At 44.6% G+C, this 20,554-nt stretch overlaps 1 protein-coding gene across 3 annotated transcripts in view; it reads left to right on the forward strand.

Annotated features, from left to right (window-relative positions):
• The window catches only part of KCTD6 (potassium channel tetramerization domain containing 6), a 36,656-nt gene extending 17,711 nt beyond the window's left edge, over window positions 1–18,945 (forward strand). Inside the window, exons 1-3 of one of the 3 annotated variants that reach the window (XM_032290298.1) lie at window positions 7,473–7,621; window positions 14,436–14,505; window positions 17,530–18,945. In XM_032290298.1, the coding sequence (XP_032146189.1) occupies window positions 14,479–14,505; window positions 17,530–18,216 (714 nt within the window). In that variant the 5' untranslated portion in view covers window positions 7,473–7,621; window positions 14,436–14,478 and the 3' untranslated portion in view covers window positions 18,217–18,945. Of the gene's footprint in view, window positions 1–7,472; window positions 7,622–7,893; window positions 9,824–14,435; window positions 14,506–17,529 lie in introns of those variants that run through there. The other 2 variants (XM_032290299.1, XM_032290297.1) reach the window with 2 other exon arrangements.
• Window positions 18,946–20,554: the final 1,609 nt, after the last annotated feature.

The following is a 20,554-nucleotide window of genomic DNA, read 5'->3' on the forward strand; positions in this document are numbered from 1 at the left end:
GGTGAAGAGGATGGTGACATCCAAAGACAACCACAGGGCCTCTCTCCTGACACTGGTGAGAACCAGATTCCCTTCCCTGGTTCTGTAGCTCCCAGCAGAGTTTTGGAAGCTGATTAAAGAGAAGGTTGGAAATAACAGGCAATTAGAAACCTTATTAAAAAAAGGAAAAACACTCTCATCAAACTTGCCAAAGCGTCTTCATGGCTGGACGTGGAGGAGGCATTGGAAACTGCCGGCTGCAAGGGTCGCTTGTGCCAGAGGGTGTCCTGGAAGCTGAGGCAAGTCTGGAGAGGGACTGGGGCCAGTTCCCAGGGACAGGGAGTGCGAGGGGGCTGTTTAGGAATTTATTTCCCAGTTGATGCATCCGGTGAGTAAAAAGCTGAGAAAGGCCGTGTACAAGTTCTGAGAAAACCACAGCTGGTGAAACCGGTGGGACAAGGGACACACGCATGCACACACACACACGTGCACACACACGCGCATGCGTACACACACACACACATACACACACACACACACGAGACAGAGCCCACCACCAAGAGAGGCTAAGTGGAGTGCATTTCCCCACTGGCCAGCTTTGACTACTCAGAATATGCTACAATGGGTAGTTGGAAGGAGATCAGCAGAGATGTGGGCTCACTGCATTAGGGTTCCTCACCGCCTGCAGTTCCTAGGGAGCACCCCCAGCATGTCAGCGCTTGAGGGAGGTAATGTGAATGGCCATGTGTGGGCTGAGTGCAGGTTTGGCCCCCAGGTCACCTGCTTGGACTCCAATAGCAGTTGAGCAGCACCCTGCTTTGGGGATGCCTCCCTGCCCGGTGCACCCTCACAGCTCTCCTCTGTCTGGGGCTGAAGCATGAACTCCCACCTCGCCCCCTCACAGGGCCTCCCATTTTATTTTGCTGAATGAATTGGTTAATTAATTATTTTATTTTTTGAGATGGGGTCTTGCTCTGTCTCCCAGGCTGGAATGCATTGGCACAGCTCACTGCAGCATCGTCTGCCTCAAACAGTCCTCCCACCTCATCCTCCTAAGTAGCCGGGACTATAGGCGCACATCACTATGCCCTGCTAATTTTTTTTTTTTTTTTTTTTATAGGGATGGGGGGATCAGTATGTTGCTCAGGCTGGTCTCGAACTCACAGACTCAAGTAATCCATTCTCCCACCTTGGCCTCCCAAAGTACTGGGCTTACAGGTGTGAGCCACTTCTCTTGCCTAGGGCCTCCCATTTTAAAGCTCAAGAGGTTGTTTTGGAAAACCTTCTAAAGGGACACAGACTGGCTTCTTTTTGCATTCCTGCTCCAGAATAATCTGAAAGTTCCCAGAGGCTGGAGCTGGGGGAAGAAGGGCTCTACCTGACAGAGGCAAGGCAGGGCGTGGAGGGAGATGGAAGGGGAGCTCCACGTTGCAAGCAGTCAGTCAAGAGCTCCAGCCTGCTCTTGCTTCTCAGGCGGTGTTTCGCTTCGTAGTTCTTTTTTCCATCCTGTTTACTTTTTTCTCTTCATTGCTGTTTCTTTTATCTTCTTTCTAAACCTGACTGACCACCTCCTGAAGGTCAAGGTTGTCCCAGGTGAAGAGAGATTCTGAATGAAGTCTGAGATACAGTTTTCTGTATCAGGAGATCACAGTCCAGCTGGTATGGACTATTTTAAAATAGAGGGAGTGTTTATGTGGTCAGCAGGGGCCAGAGGGGGCGGTTTGGGACCCCTGGGTTGGGGAGGTGAGCAGACCTAAAGTAGAGGTGGAGGCCAGGAAGACCTCTCAAAGGAGAGGGGAGTGGTGCTGGTTCCTGATAGAGAAAATACTGGATGCTTGCATCTAATGCAATATTTGGGACATACTTGTACTAAATATTTATTCATTGCTTATTTGAAATTCAAATGTAACAGAGCCTCCTGTATTTTCATTTGCTAAATCTGGCAAACCAAGTTGCTGACGAATAAACAAGAGTTAGCTGAGTGAATCAGGGGAAGAAAGGGAAGGGCATGGCTGAGAGGGAACAGCATGAGTGAACATCTGGAGGTCAGAGATCCTGTAATTCATCTAAGGAAAGGAACATTGTCCAGGTGCTGGAGTATGGAGCGGAAGGGGGCAGGAGGCCGTGCAGAGAACGCACCGAACTGTCACATAGCTGTTGAGTATGTGCCAAGTGCTGGGTACCAGGTGAAGTTCTAGGGTGCAGTTATGAGCCAGTGGGACACAGCCTCTGCCCTCAGGCAGCTCACAGTCCAGCTGAGAAGCAGGGAGGTGGAGAGAGGGAAAGACAGGCACTGTGGAGGTTATAGCTAGGGGACTCAGCCTTGCTGGGAGGTCAGGGAAGACCTCCCTGATGAGGTGACAACATGCTGAGGAGGAGGAGACAGGCATGCTAAGGGGTGGGGAAAGAGAGATCTAGGTCAAGGGAACAGCACATGGAAGGCCTTGAAGTGAAAAGATGAGCAGTGGGTCCCAGGACCTGAAATGTGGCCAGAGAGGTGGCGCCCAGAATGTGAGAAGAGGGGAGAGGGAAGGACCAGTGGGCAGGGGCCAGACCACACTGGAGTGAGTTTGAACTGGATCCTGAAGGCAGTGGGTGCCACAGAAGGAGTGTAAAGCAGGAGGGTGACACACAGCTTTGTGTTCTTAGAGCTGACTCGTGCTGGAGAGAGGAGGACGGATGGGCAGTGTAGGGGCAGAGGGAATGGGGAACGCCAGGAGGAGGGGCTGCTGCAGGTGCCCGGGATGGACACGTTGGTGGCTTGGTCTCGCTTGATGGTGTTGGAGATGAAGAGGGAGAAGGAGAGATGGATCCAGGCTGCACTGAGGGGGAAGACTTGGCAGGGCTGGGCTCTCTGGCACTGGGAAGTGAGGGGGAGGGAGGAGCAGGCATGACTCAAAGCTTCTGGTCTGGGCAGATGGGAGGACGGAGGCGCCATTTGCCGAGCTGAGCTGGGGACTTGGGAGGTTTGGGGGTGGTGTGGAGAGTTCAGGTTTGTACATGCTGAGGGTGAGGAGGCTGGTGGTGGACCCGGGGTCGATGGGCTGTGGGAGGAGGAAACGGGGGGAAGCCGGCAGAGCCCCGTTCCACTCTCTCCTCCCACCCGTAGCCATGTAGCCTGGATCAATAACTTCACCTCTCTGTGCCTTCCCGTTCTTATCTGGCCCATGGTAGGGGGGTATTCTGCCCCCAGAGCTGTCATGAGGGTGTAGCCGCAGCCTCCTGGTTCCTGCCTTGTGGTGCCCTCCCACACGGTAGTATGGTTGATCTGTGGGACCATAATAACATGTGTGTTGCTTTTGAGGCTGGGTTATAAACGACATTGTGGCTTCTACCTTGCTCTCTCTTGGTCACTTGCTCTAGGGGATGTCAGCTGCCATGTTGGCAGGAGAGACTCTCAGGATGAGGAATGAATGCCTTGTGCTGAACGCCACGTGAGTGAGTTTGGGAGCGAAGTCCCCAGGCTTCAGATGACCTCAGCCCCTACTGCCATCGGGACTGCAAGCTCCTGTCAGACCCTGAGCTGCTTCCAAGTTCCTGACCCACAGAAACTGAGGGGATAGAACTTGGAAGTTTAAGACCCCACCATTTGGGACTATTTGTTATGTGGCAAAGGGTAACTGATACAGAGGGTAAAAGCCTTGCACAGAGTTGGGGCTATAGAATAGGTGAGATCTATAGCTCTGGATTCAGGAGAGAGGGCTAGCCTGGAGTCACGGGTTTGGAAGCCTTTGGCTCAGACACAGTAATGGAATTGATGGAAGTGGCTGAGCCGGTCCATGGAGAGGGGCACATGGAGAGGAGGGGAAGGTGTTGGACAGAAACTTGGGCATAAGTGTCCGGGGTAAAGCAAGAGGAGCATCTCTGTAAGTCCAAGAGGAGCTACAGAAGAAGGAGGGGTCCAGGGAGCTCCCACCGAAGGAGAAAGATTTTCCTGACAAGCAGGAGGTGAGGTCCACTAGGCAGTGAGAGTTGGCAGAGGAAGGAGGGAGAGAGGGAGGGGACTCAGAACTCCAGGCTTCATTCCTATGGATCAGTTTTGTCAATTGCTGGTCCCCCTTTGCTCTCCCAGCACTGTACTGGGCTTGGTTCCTTCCTGTAACAGGTGTAGCTCTGATAATAAACAGCCCCCTCCAGGCCAGCCTAGCCTAGGGCAGACCAGGATCTGTCTGTTTACCACAGGAGCCTGGATACTTGGTGGCCACCTGGAAAAGAAAGGTGCAGAGGGCTAGGGGCAGCTGTAAGCCAGAAGCCAGCGTTCCCTTGCAGGCTTGCAACCCTGAGCAGTATGGGGCAAAAGGTAACTGATACAGAGGGTAAAAGCACCTGGCACAGTGCCTTGCACAGAGTTGGGGCTATAGAATAGGTGAGATCTGTAGCTCTGGATTCAGGAGAAAGCGCTGGGCTGGAGTCACGGGTTTGGAAGCCTTCAGCTCAGACACAGTAATGGAATTGATGGAGGTGGCTGAGCCGGTCCATGGAGTGGGGCACATGGAGAAGAGGGGATGGTGTTGGACAGAAACAGCTTCCAATGTAAACCCTTTCCACCCCCAATCCCCGAAACCAACAGATCCAGATGGTTTGCAGGAGACGCCTATAGAACATGCAAACTACAGAAAATCCCAATCTAGTGAATGGACCCTCAGGTATGTCATGAGGCTCATGGAACTTTGATAGCAAAGCCAGATGAAGAAAGAATAAGAATGGAAAATAATAGCGTATCTCAGTCATTCATATGGACACGAAGACCCTAAATAAAATATTAGCAAATGGAATCTAGCAGTATATTGAAAAAGTAATACATCATGATGTGTGAAATTCCTTGAATAAAAATATATTGACTTAAAAATATATCATCAAGGCGAGTTTATCCTGGGAATACATGGATGGCTTAATATCATAAGATATAATAATATATCTTATTTAATTTAATATAATACGATCCATGTAATTCATTACATTGCAATGGGGGGAATCTCACATTGATAAAATTCAGCACCCATTCATAGTAAAGAAGAATAGTGCTTCCTAACCCTCGTAAAGACTGTCTATCAAAAAATCCACAACGAACACTACAGTTAACAGTGATATGTTAGAAGCAGTCAAAACCAGGTTAGGAGTGGCCATACCATCACTGCTCTTCAACATTGTGTGGGAGAATTTAGTCACCACAGTGCAGCAAGAAAAAGGAAGAAAAGGACAGGAAGAGACCGCACTGTCATGACTTACAGACTCTGATTATTTGCACAGCGAATTCAAGAGAACCTACAAACTTAATAGAACTGAAAAAGAGTTCAATTTTGCTGGCTATAAGATGACATAAAAACCAACTGCATTTCAATAGCCATCTGGCAATTATAAAATAAAAATCTGAAAGTACAGTTAACAATAGTTCTAAAAATGGTGAGACAGGAAAGACTAAGTCTGACAAAAACACCAACAGAATTAATCCATCAGTTTTTATTTGGTGGATAGAAGCCCTGAGAGGGGAAATGACTCTTTCAAGGACACTCAGTAAGTCAGAGACAATTCTGGATTTTCAGTGGCACCAAATTCTGGAGATCTGAGTATTGGGTAATTTTGGCATTGTCCTCCTATTTAAACAAACAAACAAACAAAAAACCAACAAAACCTAGAGTGCAGTGGGGTGGGGTGGGGTGCAAAAAAAAAAAGATAAAAGAAAAAAAACAAACCAAAACTCATTGTACTTTTCTGATTATAAATTCAATATTCATGTGTTCTGATTATAAATTCAATATTCATGAAAATTCGGAAGAACACTAAGAAGCAATGTCATTAACATTCCCATACTATTATCTTGAACATGATGATCGATGGTTTGATGTATTTCCTTCAAAATTTTTGTCTGTGTACATTTATGTGTTAAAAAATAAAATCAGGCCGGGCGTGGTGGCTCACGCCTGTAATCCCAGCACTTTGGGAGGCCGAGGCGGGTGGATCACGAGGTCAAGAGATCGAGACCATCCTGGTCAACACGGTGAAACCCCGTCTCTACTAAAAATACAAAAAATTAGCTGGGCATGGTGGCGCGTGCCTGTAATCCCAGCTACTCAGGAGGTTGAGGCAGGAGAATTGCCTGAACCCAGGAGGCGGAGGTTGCGGTGAGCCGAGATCGCGCCATTGCACTCCAGCCTGGGTAACAAGAGCGAAACTCCATCTCAAAAAAAAAAAAAAATAAATAAATACAAATAAAATAAAATCAGGATTACTTCAGGTATACTAGTTTGTGTACTGATCCTTTTCACACACATTTCCCTGTATTCTCACCTAGTCTTTGTGAAGTTGATAATGTAGCACTCAGTTATGTTGATGAAGCATATGTCATTTATTTAACCTATCAATTTGAGCTTTTGGAGAAAAATCAAGTATCAAATATAGCTGTGATGATGATGCTGATACAATTTCAGCCCCAGAGCCAGCTCACACACATGCAGATGTGAAACCCAACTGAGTTTCTAAGGCCAGTGGTTATTCTGGTGGAGAAGCGGAAACAGCAAACCCACCATCAGGGAATTGGCTTCACCGGAAGGGGACAGTGACCTGGCTAGCAGGAAGCGAATGGGACTTGGAACAAACGGACGCATGGAGACCAATGAGCCCTGAGGCCTTAGGAGCTGCCCATCCTCTGCAGCCTTGGCCTCCTTCCTGGTGAAGTGGGGACAATACTGTTGCCAGCCTCGTCCAGCGCGGAGCTCCTCTAGGCCCCGGAGCCTTTGCACGAGTCTTTTTGTCTGCTCAGGTGGCTCTGCCCTCCTCTCCACTTGACTGCCCATATTGCTGAGCCTCTGGGCCCAGCTGCTCTTTGCTGTTCTGCCCTCCAAGCCGGATGGGTGGCCTCGGAGGCTTCCTCACAGCCCTCATCGCAGGGTGGTCTCCTCAATGCAGGGCAGGCAGGAGGGGCTCTGGCCGCAGGTCCGGGTCCAGGTCTTCCTTGGCCACTGCGTTTGAAGCAGGGGCCCCCTTCCCTTCTGCTCCATCTAAGTCCTCTAATCACTCCCCTTCCTACACTTATGATCATAACCTGTCATTATTTTGTCTACTAGCTGTTTCCTTGAGTCTTGTCTGTCTTGTCCTTCCATTAGGACCCGCCTCCTTCTTGGTGGGCGCTGTATCTCCTAAACCCCCAGGCCTGAGATATAGTGGGGCCCCATACAAGTTCGTGAAATGATTGAGGAGAATCAGCTGTGCAGACACCAGCCCCGAGGACGCAGTGGACCTGGGGCTGGGCGGACCCCAGGCTGTGGGCGGAGGCTGGACGTAGGGGCGGGGTTTAGGGGCGGAGCCTAGGGGACCGGACTGGGGCTTCGGGGCGGGGCTTTGGGGCTGCGCTGGTGTGGTCTTAACCGCGCCGCTCCGGGTGCGCTCGCTGAGTTCCTCAGGCCGCCGGTCCCTTTGGCTTCCCGCCCGTGCCGCCGTTAGGGGGCGCCCGCGCTCGTGGCGCCGCGGCTCTGCTGGGAAGGCGCCGCCCGCGCCGGGCAGCTGGAGCCGCAACTCCGGGCGCGGGCTCAGTCGTCCCCTCTGCCGCCGCAGCCACCGCCGTCGCCGGGCGCGGGCTCGCTCGTCCCCGCGCTCGCGCTCTCCGGCCGCGGGCAGCTCCCGGCCTGGCCGCCGCCGCCGCGCAGTGAGTGGGGCTGGCGCTGGGCTTGCGGGGCCGGGGCTTGGGAGGGCCGGGTTTCCGGAGATGCCTGAGCCGAGCGGCCAGGGGAGCGGGGCTGAGGAGGATCTGGCAGGGGAAGCCTGGAACCGGGCGGCGGCGGGGCCGCGCTGAGGGGACCGCGCGTCCAGGGGCTGGCACGAGCCCGCGGCGGAGGTGCCCGCGGTCGGGCCTGGGCGGGGGTTCCGGGGCCCTCCCGGCGGGGACGCGCGATTTCGGCGCGCCCCTCGTCCGGGCCCGGAGCATCGCCCGCCCTACCCCTGGCGGGGTCGGGTTGCGGGGGCTTTGCTGGCGGGGCAGCCGCGAAGCGCAGCCCAGACGGGGACATTCGGGGTGTGCTCCAAAATGATTGATTTTGGGAGATGGCGCTTATTAGCCACCAATTGCCCTAGTTTAAAGCGTGAGGCAGGGCTCAAAACCCTGCCTGTGGGATTTTCTGCCCTGAAGAGACACTCAGATTGCAGCTGAGTTCTTTATGCTTAGATTTGTGTGTGTGGTGGCATTTTTAATGCTTGATGTCAGATGTGATAAATGACCGTGGTAATGGGGAGCCCCTGCAGCACCTGCTGGGCTGACAGTGGTGGAGGCTGTGTCTGGGGGTGGGACGGGGAAATGAAACGTGACAGAGATCCTGTTTGGATATTCTGCTGAAGTTATCATGTTTCTGTTCAAGTATACCAGTTCTAGAACAAGTTGATGGATCCAATTTTAGGACTTTGTGATAAAGGAGGTTTGGGTGGCAAAGTGGCCTGGGGTGACCCGGCTCGGCTAAGCAGATTTGGAGTAGCCCGAGTATCTCTCCATATCCCCCTGGCATGTTTTTTTTTCGCTGTCACAAATGCCCTATTACTTGAATCATCCTGGGATAGGAAAGAAGCTTGGGGACAGCATGTGACACAGTCCTGAGCCCAAGATTGAGATGTTTTCAAATGAACAAATTTGTAGCTAGGAAAAGGAAAATGTTTTTGTCAGCAGGGTTGGTAGGTTGTGAGAATTTTCTCTTTGGCTGAAAACCATCAGTCCATACTGATACTTGATTTTGTGCTTTGCCTTAGATATGAAGGATATCTAAGTGGTCAGGGTAGTCATGGATGCTATTCCTAAGTTTTGTGATTTGAATTTTCATAAATCATATTTTAACCCAAGTATCACTACTTAAAGGACTCTCGGTGAACCCTTATGAATCCTTCAGTGTGTTTGGATTTTGATATTTGGGGTCCATTTAAAATGGAGTACATGTATTTACTTGGATTCAGCTTTACTTTGGAGATAATCCTGAGTCATGCTTTAAAGAAGTTCCTTCTGAGATCAAGAGCTCAGATGTCTGGTGATCTCTGGAAAAGCTAGGCACTCCTCTTTACCTGTATGTACTTCTCCCTTCTGGAGCTCTGGGAAAAGGAGCACCTAGGGAGATTTGAAGCAAATTAAGCGGCTGCCTCCTCCATATTTGCCGTCTCCAGGCCAGTGCTCTAAATTACTTGTGTTCACACTCAAGTTTCTCATGTTAGCATAGAAATTTTGTTTATGCAGCTGCCACTAGTGTTTTCATATTTATTTAATACTGACCAATTTGCAGATGGTTTTTTATTCATGATTTCACTTATTTTCTCCATTTCCCCAAAGAAGAAGTTGGGCATGAAGAGTGATTTTCTCAGTGTCTCATAATCAGTAATGGAGCAGAATTCGACCACAGGACCTCCCAGGGAACTGTTCCCTTCTTTGTATTGATGTATTACTCTTAGAGGCCAATTTTTGCCTTTCTTTTGTGCCTAAATGGTGTAATTACTTTTGAGAAGGTGGTATTATCCTGTTTTTTCTTGTGGAAACTGAGAGTTAAGAGGAGTGTTATGATTTTGTGACTATCTATGACAGTTTTTTTTTTTTAATATTAGGTCACTTTTCAACCTATAGCTCCTCTCTTCTAGACCACATGGTTGAGAGGGGAGAAAGAGAAAATGATTACTTTTCCTGCAGTCGTATGGTTAAGAATAATCTAATACCGTAATCACATTATCCTTGTATGCCTGGCTACTTGTGCTGGCCTGTGTGTGAATGTTAACCCCAAAGGCTCCTTTAGATGTCACTGAACTAGTTACTATAAAAAGTATTTCACTTTCAAACTCTCACATTTTGCGAAGAGCAAAACTCAGTACAAAGGCAATTTTGAAGGTAAGTATAGAAAGAGGGAGTTTATTGAGTCTTTTCTGAATGCCAGACACAAAAAGGTTTCAGTAGAAAAGCATTTTAAAGGGCTGCCTGGAAACTCTGGGAAGGTAGTAGTTGGAAGTTTTTATTATTCATTGAAGTTTGGAGGTTTATATTGCAACATATAAGTTGTCATATAGGATTAGGACTTTTGCCCTGGAGAATTCTTAGCCTATAGCAGAAATGATAAACTCAGAATATTTTTGTTAAGTTAGTTCATCATAACCATTAAGCCTGTAATTGCAGTTCTACAGTGGTAAGGAGAATTGCATTTAAGCGTTCTTAGGTTACTTTGTAAGCTATTAACTTATTGAATTATGTATTCTTCAGATATGCTACTTTAGAAAAGTAATACTTTCTTTTAAGGCTTCTATAAATTCTTCAGTGTGTGTTTTCTTAAGCTTAATTACCTGCTAACATGACACTGTCAGAATTTATACATTAGTCACAATAACTTTTGAAGCTTAAACATGGGTGAATTTTCAGCACCGCTTTATATTCTTTGGGGAATGGTCGGTGGTGTTTCCACAAGAATTTTATTTGCATCAAAGGCTAAATCGTTTCAGGTGAACTGATTTTACAGAGTCAGAGACGTCTTTGAACTTTATAGCTGTTTGTGCTTGGTTGCATTTGCTGTCTTTCAAAACCATCACTAGTTTTAGTAAGGAAAGTCACTGTAAAGGAAAGGCTTTTTTCATTTTTCATTTGTTACCATTTCTGGCAGATTTTCTGAAATATTAGATATTTCTTTGCCTTCAGTAAAACAGGCCTATTTGATGCCCATTTCAAGATCTTCCTTCTGCTGCCTATCTTGTGGTCATTTAACTTCTCATTAAGCCCTCCACTGGAGACTGTGCCAGAAGGGAGAGAAGATGAAAAGCAAATGAATCATTTTCTAATTGTTAGCAGCTCTGGAAAATGATTTAGTAGAAGAGATTGAAACCATTCTGGAAATCTTTGGGATTATGTTATATTTCATTCATCTGCATCGTTTCAGAGATGTTCCTAATGATCATCAATTCAGAATTCAGGAGCTAATTATTATCCAGCTATTGAATAACAAGGAATTCTTTGTGCCTTTTTAAAAATTTGTCTCTTGCTGTATCTAAGTATCTCTACAGAAGATATTTAGAAGCAGGTAGAGATAAAATTTAATCAATACTGTTTTTGCCCTTTGAACTCTTTAATGAACAATTTGATTTCTTTAGACAGTTTAGTCATTGTTATTGGAAATGACTAATAGTGACTTTGCTTCAGTTTATTTTGATGTATCCTATATACAAGTAGAGAAAGGCTTTTGGGTACTTTTTAAGAAATGTGGGCTATAGATTCCCATAATTGCTTTTCTGATTTATTAAGCGTGAGGTTTCATTACATCTTTGTACCAGAACTTTTGCTTTTGCTGTGGACCAGATTCAGGGACATCATCTAATTTTCTTTCTTTTTTATTTATTTTTATTTTTATTTTTATTTTTTTTGAGACGGAGTTTCGCTCTTGTTACCCAGGCTGGAGTGCAATGGCACGATCTCGGCTCACCGCAACCTCCGCCTCCTGGGTTCAGGCAATTCTCCTGCCCCAGCCCCCTGAGTAGCTGGGATTACAGGCACGCGCCACCATGCCCAGCTAATTTTTTGTATTTTTTTTTAGTAGAGACGGGGTTTCACCATGTTGACCAGGATGGTCTCGATCTCTTGACCTCGTGATCCACCCGCCTCGGCCTCCCAAAGTGCTGGGATTATAGGCTTGAGCCACCGCGCCCGGCCTTCTTTTTATTTATTTTTTTTAATAACTGCTCAAGAAGTTACCTTGTTTTTATTTAGCAGTAAAAAAGAAAAAAAAAGATTAATAGTAGACAGACTTTTCATTAACAGCTGTAACATTGATGTATGCTTTTTTTCTTGTCTTTGGTCTTCTGTTTCTCATTTAATCATTTGGATATTCATGGATTGGAGTTCTTTTTGAGACAGAGTCTTGCTCTGTCACCCAGCTTGGGTGGTGCAATCTCGGCTCACTACAACCTCTGCTCACTACAACCTCCACCTCCCAAGTGATTCTTCTGCCTCAACCTCCTGAGTAGTTGGGACTACAGGTGCATGCCACCACACCCGGCTAATTTTTGTATTTTTAATAGAGACGGAGTTTCTTCATGTTGGTTAGGCTCATCTTGAACTCCTGACCTCGTGATCCACCGGCCTTGGCCTCCCAAGTGCTGGGATTCAGGCGTGAGCCACCGCGCCCGGCCCTGGATTGGAGTTCTTGATGTCACTGCAGACAGAGGACGGCAGCCATTATTCACATTAATTGAATGGGTTCCTGTCTTTTTTGTGGGGGGCGGGGCTCAGGAGAATTTTTACAAACCCATGTGTCTGTTTAGTTAGGCTGTTACTGTAAAATTTGTAACTAAAACCCTACTGGGTGGATAGGGTTAATAGATGGCTATTAGAGAGTTTAATCTTTTTCAGTTTCTTGTCTCTTAGATTCTGTTCTTTCAATTTCTACCCTAGGAGGGGATATGTGGAAAAATCTAGACTAAGAGTCTGAACATGCAAGTTCTTATCGAGTTACTTCCCAGCTGTGACGCCCAGCTAGTCACTTAATCTGCCCTGTTTCTCTGTTTTGCATCTCTAAGATGAGGATAGTAATCCATGCTCGCCTACTGGTGTCAGGAATGTTGTAGGGGAAAAAAAGTCTTTCATACTCCTGTCTATTAAATTGTTTCTTCATTCTAGAATCCCTTCTCAGGTTGTCCAGATTTTCTTTCAAGGATTCAACTGAGTGAGCTCTTCTCACAAGTCCTCCATTTTCCCATTTGGAATCTTGCTTTTCCCCTCTCATGGGCCTCTGCTGGTCCATCTGTTATATGGCACTTTGAATTCTGTTCTGTACTTCAGTCATTGCATGTTGCCTTCCATTATAGATGGAAAGCCCCATGAGGGCAAAGACTGTACTTTTCCTATTTCCGTGTATCCATGTTGCACATAGGCACGCCCTCTACCCCAGAGGTGACCCACAATAATTGCTGGCTGAATGAATTGTTATTGAGGCTGTCAGGAATGAATGATTTGGATGATGAGAAAATGCCAAAGATGAGCATCTTACCAGAACTTTTGGATGAGTGGCTTTTTAAATTGCTCAGTTACTAATCTGTTGTTATCAGTAACTGAATCAGATCCTGGCAAGACAAATTGGCAAAGCCCATTTCTTGGTTCTGTTTACTTCGGATACTATTTGTGAAGCAAGTCAGAGGAATGAAAGACTGCCATAACAATCTTGAATTTGACATTTGTTCCATTTCTCACCCTATAGCATGTGGAGGCCTATCTATATCCAACTGCTCAGTGTAAAGAATAAAAACTGACTGCCCAGAGCCTGGTCCACATTTTAGTTTGTGTGCTTTGAAGAATTTGCAAGGTAGAGAAATAGATGCTTCAGGCTCTGATTTTAGCCCATGCTGTGCTATGCAAATGTTCTCTACATGCCTGAGTGACCTTTTGAGAAGAGCCTTTGTGATCTTCTGTAGCCAGGGCTTGTTCTGGGAATTCTGTGCCAGATTCCTCTAAAAGTGGGAAAAGTGGATCTGTCCAAGGACCACATAAAAAAAAAAAACAGTGCTTTTCCTGGATGAATACCGATAAGTCCATGTTTCTTACCATCTCTTGCCAGAGCTTTTGAAATTTGTTCTGCAGTTTGCTTTGCAGGTTGATTTGGGATTGAAGTGTGTGAGAGGGAATTGACTAAGGCAGTTCAGTAGCTGGGAAACTGTTTGTTTAAGTGCTTTTGAATTGTAGGTAAAAATAAATTCACATTGGCATCATTAGTATCTGAGCATTTCTCAGTGTCTTAAGGCTGGCTCTCCGTGAGTGCTGGCTGCTTCACTCTCATCTATATTGATAAGGCTCTTTTTGCCCCAAATTGTGTTCTTAACAGTTTGGCATTTAAATTGCTATCTATTTGTTTTAATTATTGTATAAAGAGAAATACATCATTATTTAAAAACATCATATTTCTTAATATTATAGTACACCATTCTGATGTATTTCTCTTGGAAAGGGATGCTGGTATCCTGGGAGGTTTATGACTTTGAAGCTTTTACTCAGATGATTGGCTTATATAGCTGAAATGCTGATGAAAAGAGGTTTCCCCTTCTCCCTTTTTCTTAAATGACCTTTTGGTGAGGACCATTGTAGGTTTGTACCAGGATAAGCTTGTAGAGTTAATCATAATGTTCTCTTATATAAATTCTACAAATTGATTTTCCAAGAAGAGAGGTAGAGTTTGAATGACTGGATTACTTCCTAGACTCTTCCTCCTTCTCTTAAGTACAGGATAGTTGTTTCTCTGAAAATCTTCAGTCTGTTAGTACCAGATGGGTTCTCTGTGGTAAGAATACAGGACACGTAGAAGGCCCTAAGGGAATGCTTTCTTTCCCAGATCTTTGCCCTGTAGTAGGTTTCAGCTGAGCAAAGATGAGTAGTTTTTCTGGTGTTTGGCCTCCTCTGTTGGGTAGAAAAAACCTTTCTTCTCTATTTTCATAGTCATATGTGCTATCATATGTCTGTTTTTCTCCTCTTGAAGCTTTCCTGAAACCTGGGCTCCTGAAGACGCAGCACTGGAGCAGATGGATAATGGAGACTGGGGCTATATGGTGAGTCGTTCTTGGAGATGTATTTTAAAGGCTGGGGAATTATTTTTCTGTGTCTTTTTACCCTTATGTATTTTTAGGTATATCTTAAAAGAAAATTGTGAATTTGTGTAACCTCTCTACCCCCTTTTACTTAGTTTAGATGTATTTTGGGGGCATTTTTGTCTTGTGTGGGGTGTTTTTTTTTTTTTTTTTTTTTTTAAGACAGGAGTCTTGCTGTGTCGCCCAGCCTGGAGTTCAGTGGGGCAGTCTCGGCTCACTACAGTCTCAGCCTCCTGGGTTCAAGCAATTCTCCTGGCTCAGCCTCCCACATAGCTGGGACTACAGGTGTGTGCCACCACACCTGGCTAATTTTTGTATTTTTTAGTAGAGATGGGGTTTCACTATGTTGGGAAAATGGTCTTGATCTCCCGACCTCATGATCCACTCGCCTCAGCCTCCCAAAGTGCTGAGATTATAGGCGTGAGCCACCACGCCCGGCCTTGTGTGGTGTTTTTAAAAATTAAAAAAAATTTTTTATGTGGAGTTTCACTATGTTGCCCAGCCTGAGGTGCAGTGGCGTGATCTTGGCTCACTGCAACCTCCTCCCAAGTGCAAGTGATTCTCCTGCCTCAGCCTCTCGAGTAGCTGGGATTACCAGCGTGTGCCACCACATCCAGCTAATTTTTGTATTTTCAGTAGAGATGGGGTTTCACCATTTTGGCCAGGCTGGTCTTGAACTCCTGACCTCAAACCATCTTCCCGCCTTTCTTTGGTGTTTTAATGGAAGCAAACTCAAAATTGATTCTCCAAATACTTTTTATAATCACTGGAGAGATAACGTGATTTTTTATTTTTTAAAGTATGTTCCTCTGAAAACGCTTCATGAATGGTGACTACAAAAGGATCTAGTGAATAATGATATGGAGGATATTTTGTTGTGGTTTGGGAGTGCCTCCTTTCCCACTTGCATTTTTTGTGTGTGTGCATATGTTTCCCTATTTTTCTATTCCTTTGATGTAAAGTATATTTTACTTGCCTAGTACTTGAAGTCCTTTCTGTCTCCCTCTCTCTCTCTCTCTCTCTCTTTCTCTCTTTTTTTTTTTTGACAGGGTCTTGTTCTTTTGCTGAGGCTGGAGCGCAGTGATGCTATCTCAGCTCTTCACTTTACAAGCTCAGGTGATTGTCCCACCTCAGTCTCCCAAGTAGCTGAGACTACAGGTGTTCACCACCATGCATAGCTCATAGTTTGTATTTTTTGTAGAGACAGGGTTTTGTCATATTGCCCAGGCTGGTCAGGAACTCCTGGGCTCAAGTGATCTACCCTCCATGGCCTCCCAAAGGGCTGGGATTATAGGTGTGAACCACCACACCTGGTCTATTTTTTTTCTTATTTCTGAGATAGGCTGGAATATAGCGGCACAGTGTTGGCTCACTGCAACCTCTGCCTCCTGGGTTCAAGCAATTCTTCTGCCTCAGCCTCCTGAGTAGCTGGGACTACAGGGGTGCGCCACCATGCCCAGCTAATTTTTGTAGCTTTAGTAGAGACGTGGTTTCGCCATATTGGCCAGACTGGTTTCGAACTCCTGACCTTGTGATCCACCCACCTTGGCCTCCCAAAGTGCTGGGATTACAGGCATGAACCACAGCCTTTTTCTTAAATAATATTTCTAAAACTGAAGGTTTGTTTTTTAAGAGAAGCTTGCTTCTCAAAAATTAAAGGGCAGATTGCAACATTAATGTTACAAAAGTGAATACACTATCAGATTATGAAATTTTATGGCTGCTGTTAGCCTTTGGTTATGTGATGCTTTTGTGGCTAGGTTGTATTGACTTAACTGTCTGTTTTAACTTAGTATTTGAAACTATCACTTCCATGAAAAAGTTACCAAGATTAGGTCTGCACAATTCTTAATTTAATTAATTTATTATTATTTTTTTTGAGACAGAGTCTCTCTGTGTTACCCAGGCCGAAATGAAGTGGTGTGATCTTGGCTCACTGCAGCCTCCGCCTCCCGGGTTCAAGTGATTCTCATATCTCAGCCTCCCAAGTAGCTAGGACTACTCATGTACCACCATGCCCAGCTAATTTTTTTTTTGTATTTTTAATAGAGACGGGGTTTTGCCATGTTGTCGAGGCTGGTCTTGAACTCCTGAGTTCAGGCTATCTGCCTACCTTGGCCTCCTAAAGTACTAGGATTATAGGCGTGAGCTGCTGCACCTGGCCCAAATTTTTATTTTAAAAACAAATTTCATAGTTTGTTTCTTTTGTTTGGGGGGGACCCAAAGAAATATTGAAAGTAAATGTCTATATTATTAGATCATTTTAATTCTATCTTATGTTAAATTAAATTCAGAAGAATGCAAGCCTTTAAAAAAAAATCAGAAAAAAATAAGTGTATTTTAATTTGGCTTTTTCCTTCCCACAATATATTCTGACCTGAAAACTCTATAGATAATGGGCCTGAAATGATGTGACTCTGAAAGTCATGCCCTGTATTCTTAGAGTAAGTCTTCAAAGAATTGAATTTATCCTTTATTTTATTTTTTTTTATTGAAAGCAAATGTCAGATCTCTTCATCTGGGTGGGTTTATTGCTGGAAGTAAAGTCATTTTGCATTAGAGGATTATTAAATACATTATAGCCTGAAAAAACCTTGGGCTTTGCTCAGTACCACTTATTTATTTTTTGAGACAGAGTCTTGCTATGTCGCCAGGCTAGAGTTTGCAGTGGCGCAACCTTGGCTCACTGCATCCTCCGCCTCCCAGGTTCAAGTGATTCTCCTGCCTCAGCCTCCTGAGTAGCTGGGTCTACAGGCATACGCTACCACCCCCAGCTAATTTTTTGTATTTTCAGTAGAGACAGAGTTTCATCATGTTGGCCAGGATGGTCTCGATCTCTTGACCTCGTGATCTGCCCGCCTTAGCCTCCCAGAGTGCTGGGATTACAGGTGTGAGCCACCGTGCCTGGCCTCACTTATTTTCTTAAATTGTCAAAGTTAGTATTTAAAAATTTCGGATGACTGATCATTTCTTTAAAAATTTCAGATGACTGACCCAGTCACGTTAAATGTAGGTGGACACTTGTATACAACGTCTCTCACCACATTGACACGTTACCCGGATTCCATGCTTGGAGCTATGTTTGGGGGGGACTTCCCCACAGCTCGAGACCCTCAAGGAAATTACTTTATTGATCGAGATGGACCTCTTTTCCGATATGTCCTCAACTTCTTAAGAACTTCAGAGTTGACCTTACCGTTGGATTTTAAGGAATTTGATCTGCTTCGGAAAGAAGCAGATTTTTACCAGATTGAGCCCTTGATTCAGTGTCTCAATGATCCTAAGCCTTTGTATCCCATGGATACTTTTGAGGAAGTTGTGGAGCTGTCTAGTACTCGGAAGCTTTCTAAGTACTCCAACCCAGTGGCTGTCATCATAACCCAACTAACCATCACCACCAAGGTCCATTCCTTACTAGAAGGCATCTCAAATTATTTTACCAAGTGGAATAAGCACATGATGGACACCAGAGACTGCCAGGTTTCCTTTACTTTTGGACCCTGTGATTACCACCAGGAAGTTTCTCTTAGGGTCCACCTGATGGAATACATTACAAAACAAGGTTTCACGATCCGAAACACCCGGGTGCATCACATGAGTGAGCGGGCCAATGAAAACACAGTGGAGCACAACTGGACTTTCTGTAGGCTAGCCCGGAAGACAGATGACTGATCTCTGACCCTGCCACAGGTTCCTGGAAATAGACTCTCCAGGAAATGGAAGATATGGATTTTTTTTTTTTTTAACAACGGGGGGAGTTTTTTTTTTTAAATTTTAAATATTTGTATTTATTTGAAGGCAGTGAGGACCAGAAGGAAGTTTTGTGCTTTGGCAGACTCCTCCGTGTTTTCTTCCCTTCCCCCTGAGTATGCATGTGCCTGTTCAGAGTCTCCAGATACCTTTTTTATAAAAAGAAGTCTGAAAATCATTATGGTATATAATCTACCCTTAACAGAGCTTTTTTTATTACAGTGCTAAAATGATTTCTGATAAAATGGTCCCTAACTCAACTAGAAGGCTAAACATACAAGAATGAAAGAATAAGTAGAGTACTCATGATGCCTTTGAGAAAAATCAAAAGATCATGTAGGGTGACCTAGTTTCCAAACCAATAAGTAGTATTGTAATATTAAAGGAAAACTGTTCCAATCATTTAAAAGTACTTATTAAGTACTGCTTTTTACAGTTATGACAACTGTTTCTTTCTATGCATATAAAATCAAGGAACCAAATATCTGTAGCCATGGAAATGTCTGACTAGAAATATTTATATTGAATTCTGAATACAAAAGTTCCCTGTGGTAGAAATCTTACTCTTTATGCCTGGTGCAGTATAATTCTCAAGTGTACTGTCTACCAGAAAAAAAAAAAAACTAATAAAAAATGAAATATGAAAGTTAAGTTTGTATTTATTGATTATTATTACCTAAGGGGGGGAATCATATTTCTTGTCTAAAAACTGCCTATAGCATATTTGTGTTTGATTTGAGAGGACACAGTGGGACCTTAGGTTGCAGTTTATAGGAACTCTGTTGTGTCACTGAAGCAAGGATGGATGGAATTATTAATTTGACTAAAAGAGTGCATGTTTGAACAGTGAACATACAGTTTTTCACATTTTTAAAAATGGAATTTATGTTGAAGATTACAGATTTTTCTTAATTGCCCACAGTTCTATGACCATTATTTCAGTTTTGTGCTAAGCACAGGGACAAAGTGACTCTTTAGCCCTTTATGCTCATGTTTTGTGGTAACTCACAAATGTATTTTGTTATCAAAGTTAAGATTATTTCTGAAGAGAAGAAACAAACTGCAGTGAATGAAGGACCTAGAACAGCTGGAGAAATACACCTACTATTATTTATTTCACTGTAGTCTTATATTGCATAGTTCATTTGCTTCTATTTCTTGAAAGTAACTCATAGGAAGGATCATTTTAATTATAATGAGACTTCCTAGTTTGTTAGACTGCTGTATCAAAGGAAGTCATGTAATTTATTCCCAGTTTTCTTGGGGAAGAGTGGAGCTCTGAGGCCGTGTGCCCTGGGGCAGGCAGGCCACTCCTTTTCTCTTTCTCTCTTTGAGATTATTCTGAGGTTCTCTCTCTGCAAGGAAGTTGACGACACTTCCTTATGTTTTTGCCCATATCTCTGAAAATTTATTTTAAAATTTGACAAATGACCAATATCCAGAAATCTGTAATGACCCTATTTTCACCATCTTCAAACTAAGATCCTTTGATGTTATTGACAGATTGCTGTGGTTTCAGTAAATCAATACATGAGTACAAGTTTATCATTTCGGAAAATTATCTTGTATTTAAAATTGATTGATAGTTACCTTAAAAAAAAAAAAAAAAAAAGGCCCAACCAGTTATGTGTTGTTGAGCTTGCTGAGGTCAATATTGAAATAAAATGATTTGGGTTGAAAACAGGTGTGGAAATAGGAATAATACTAGTTCCCAGTTTTAATTTTAATTTTAATTTATTTATTTTTGAGATGGAGTCTCATTCTTGTTGCCCAGGCTGGAGTGCAATGGTGCCATCTTGGCTCACTGCAATTGCCTCTCAGTTTCAAGCGATTCTCCTGCTTGCAGCCTCCTGAGTAGGTGGGATTACCGGCATCTAACATCATGCCTAGCTAATTTTTGTATTTTTAGTAGAGATGGGGTTTCACCATGTTTGCCAGCCTAGTCTTAAACTCTTTTTTCTTTTTTTTTTTTCAATGCCACTAATATGCTAACGGATCTTGAACTCTTGACCTCAGGTGATCCACCTGCCCTGGCCTCCCAAAGTGCTGGGACTACAGGTGTGAGCCACCGTACCCAAGTTTTTAAAAGTTAAAAACTTATGGCCGGGCGCGGTGGCTCAAGCCTGTAATCCCAGCACTTTGGGAGGCCGAGGCGGATGGATCACGAGGTCAAGAGATTGAGACCATCCTGGTCAACACAGTGAAACCCCGTCTCTACTAAAAATACAAAACATTAGCTGGGCATGGTGGTGCGTGCCTG

Source organism: Sapajus apella, unplaced genomic scaffold (genome assembly GCF_009761245.1).
Source record: "Sapajus apella isolate SASKATOON/1434 unplaced genomic scaffold, GSC_monkey_1.0 scaffold23, whole genome shotgun sequence".
Classification (NCBI taxonomy): domain Eukaryota; kingdom Metazoa; phylum Chordata; class Mammalia; order Primates; family Cebidae; genus Sapajus; species Sapajus apella.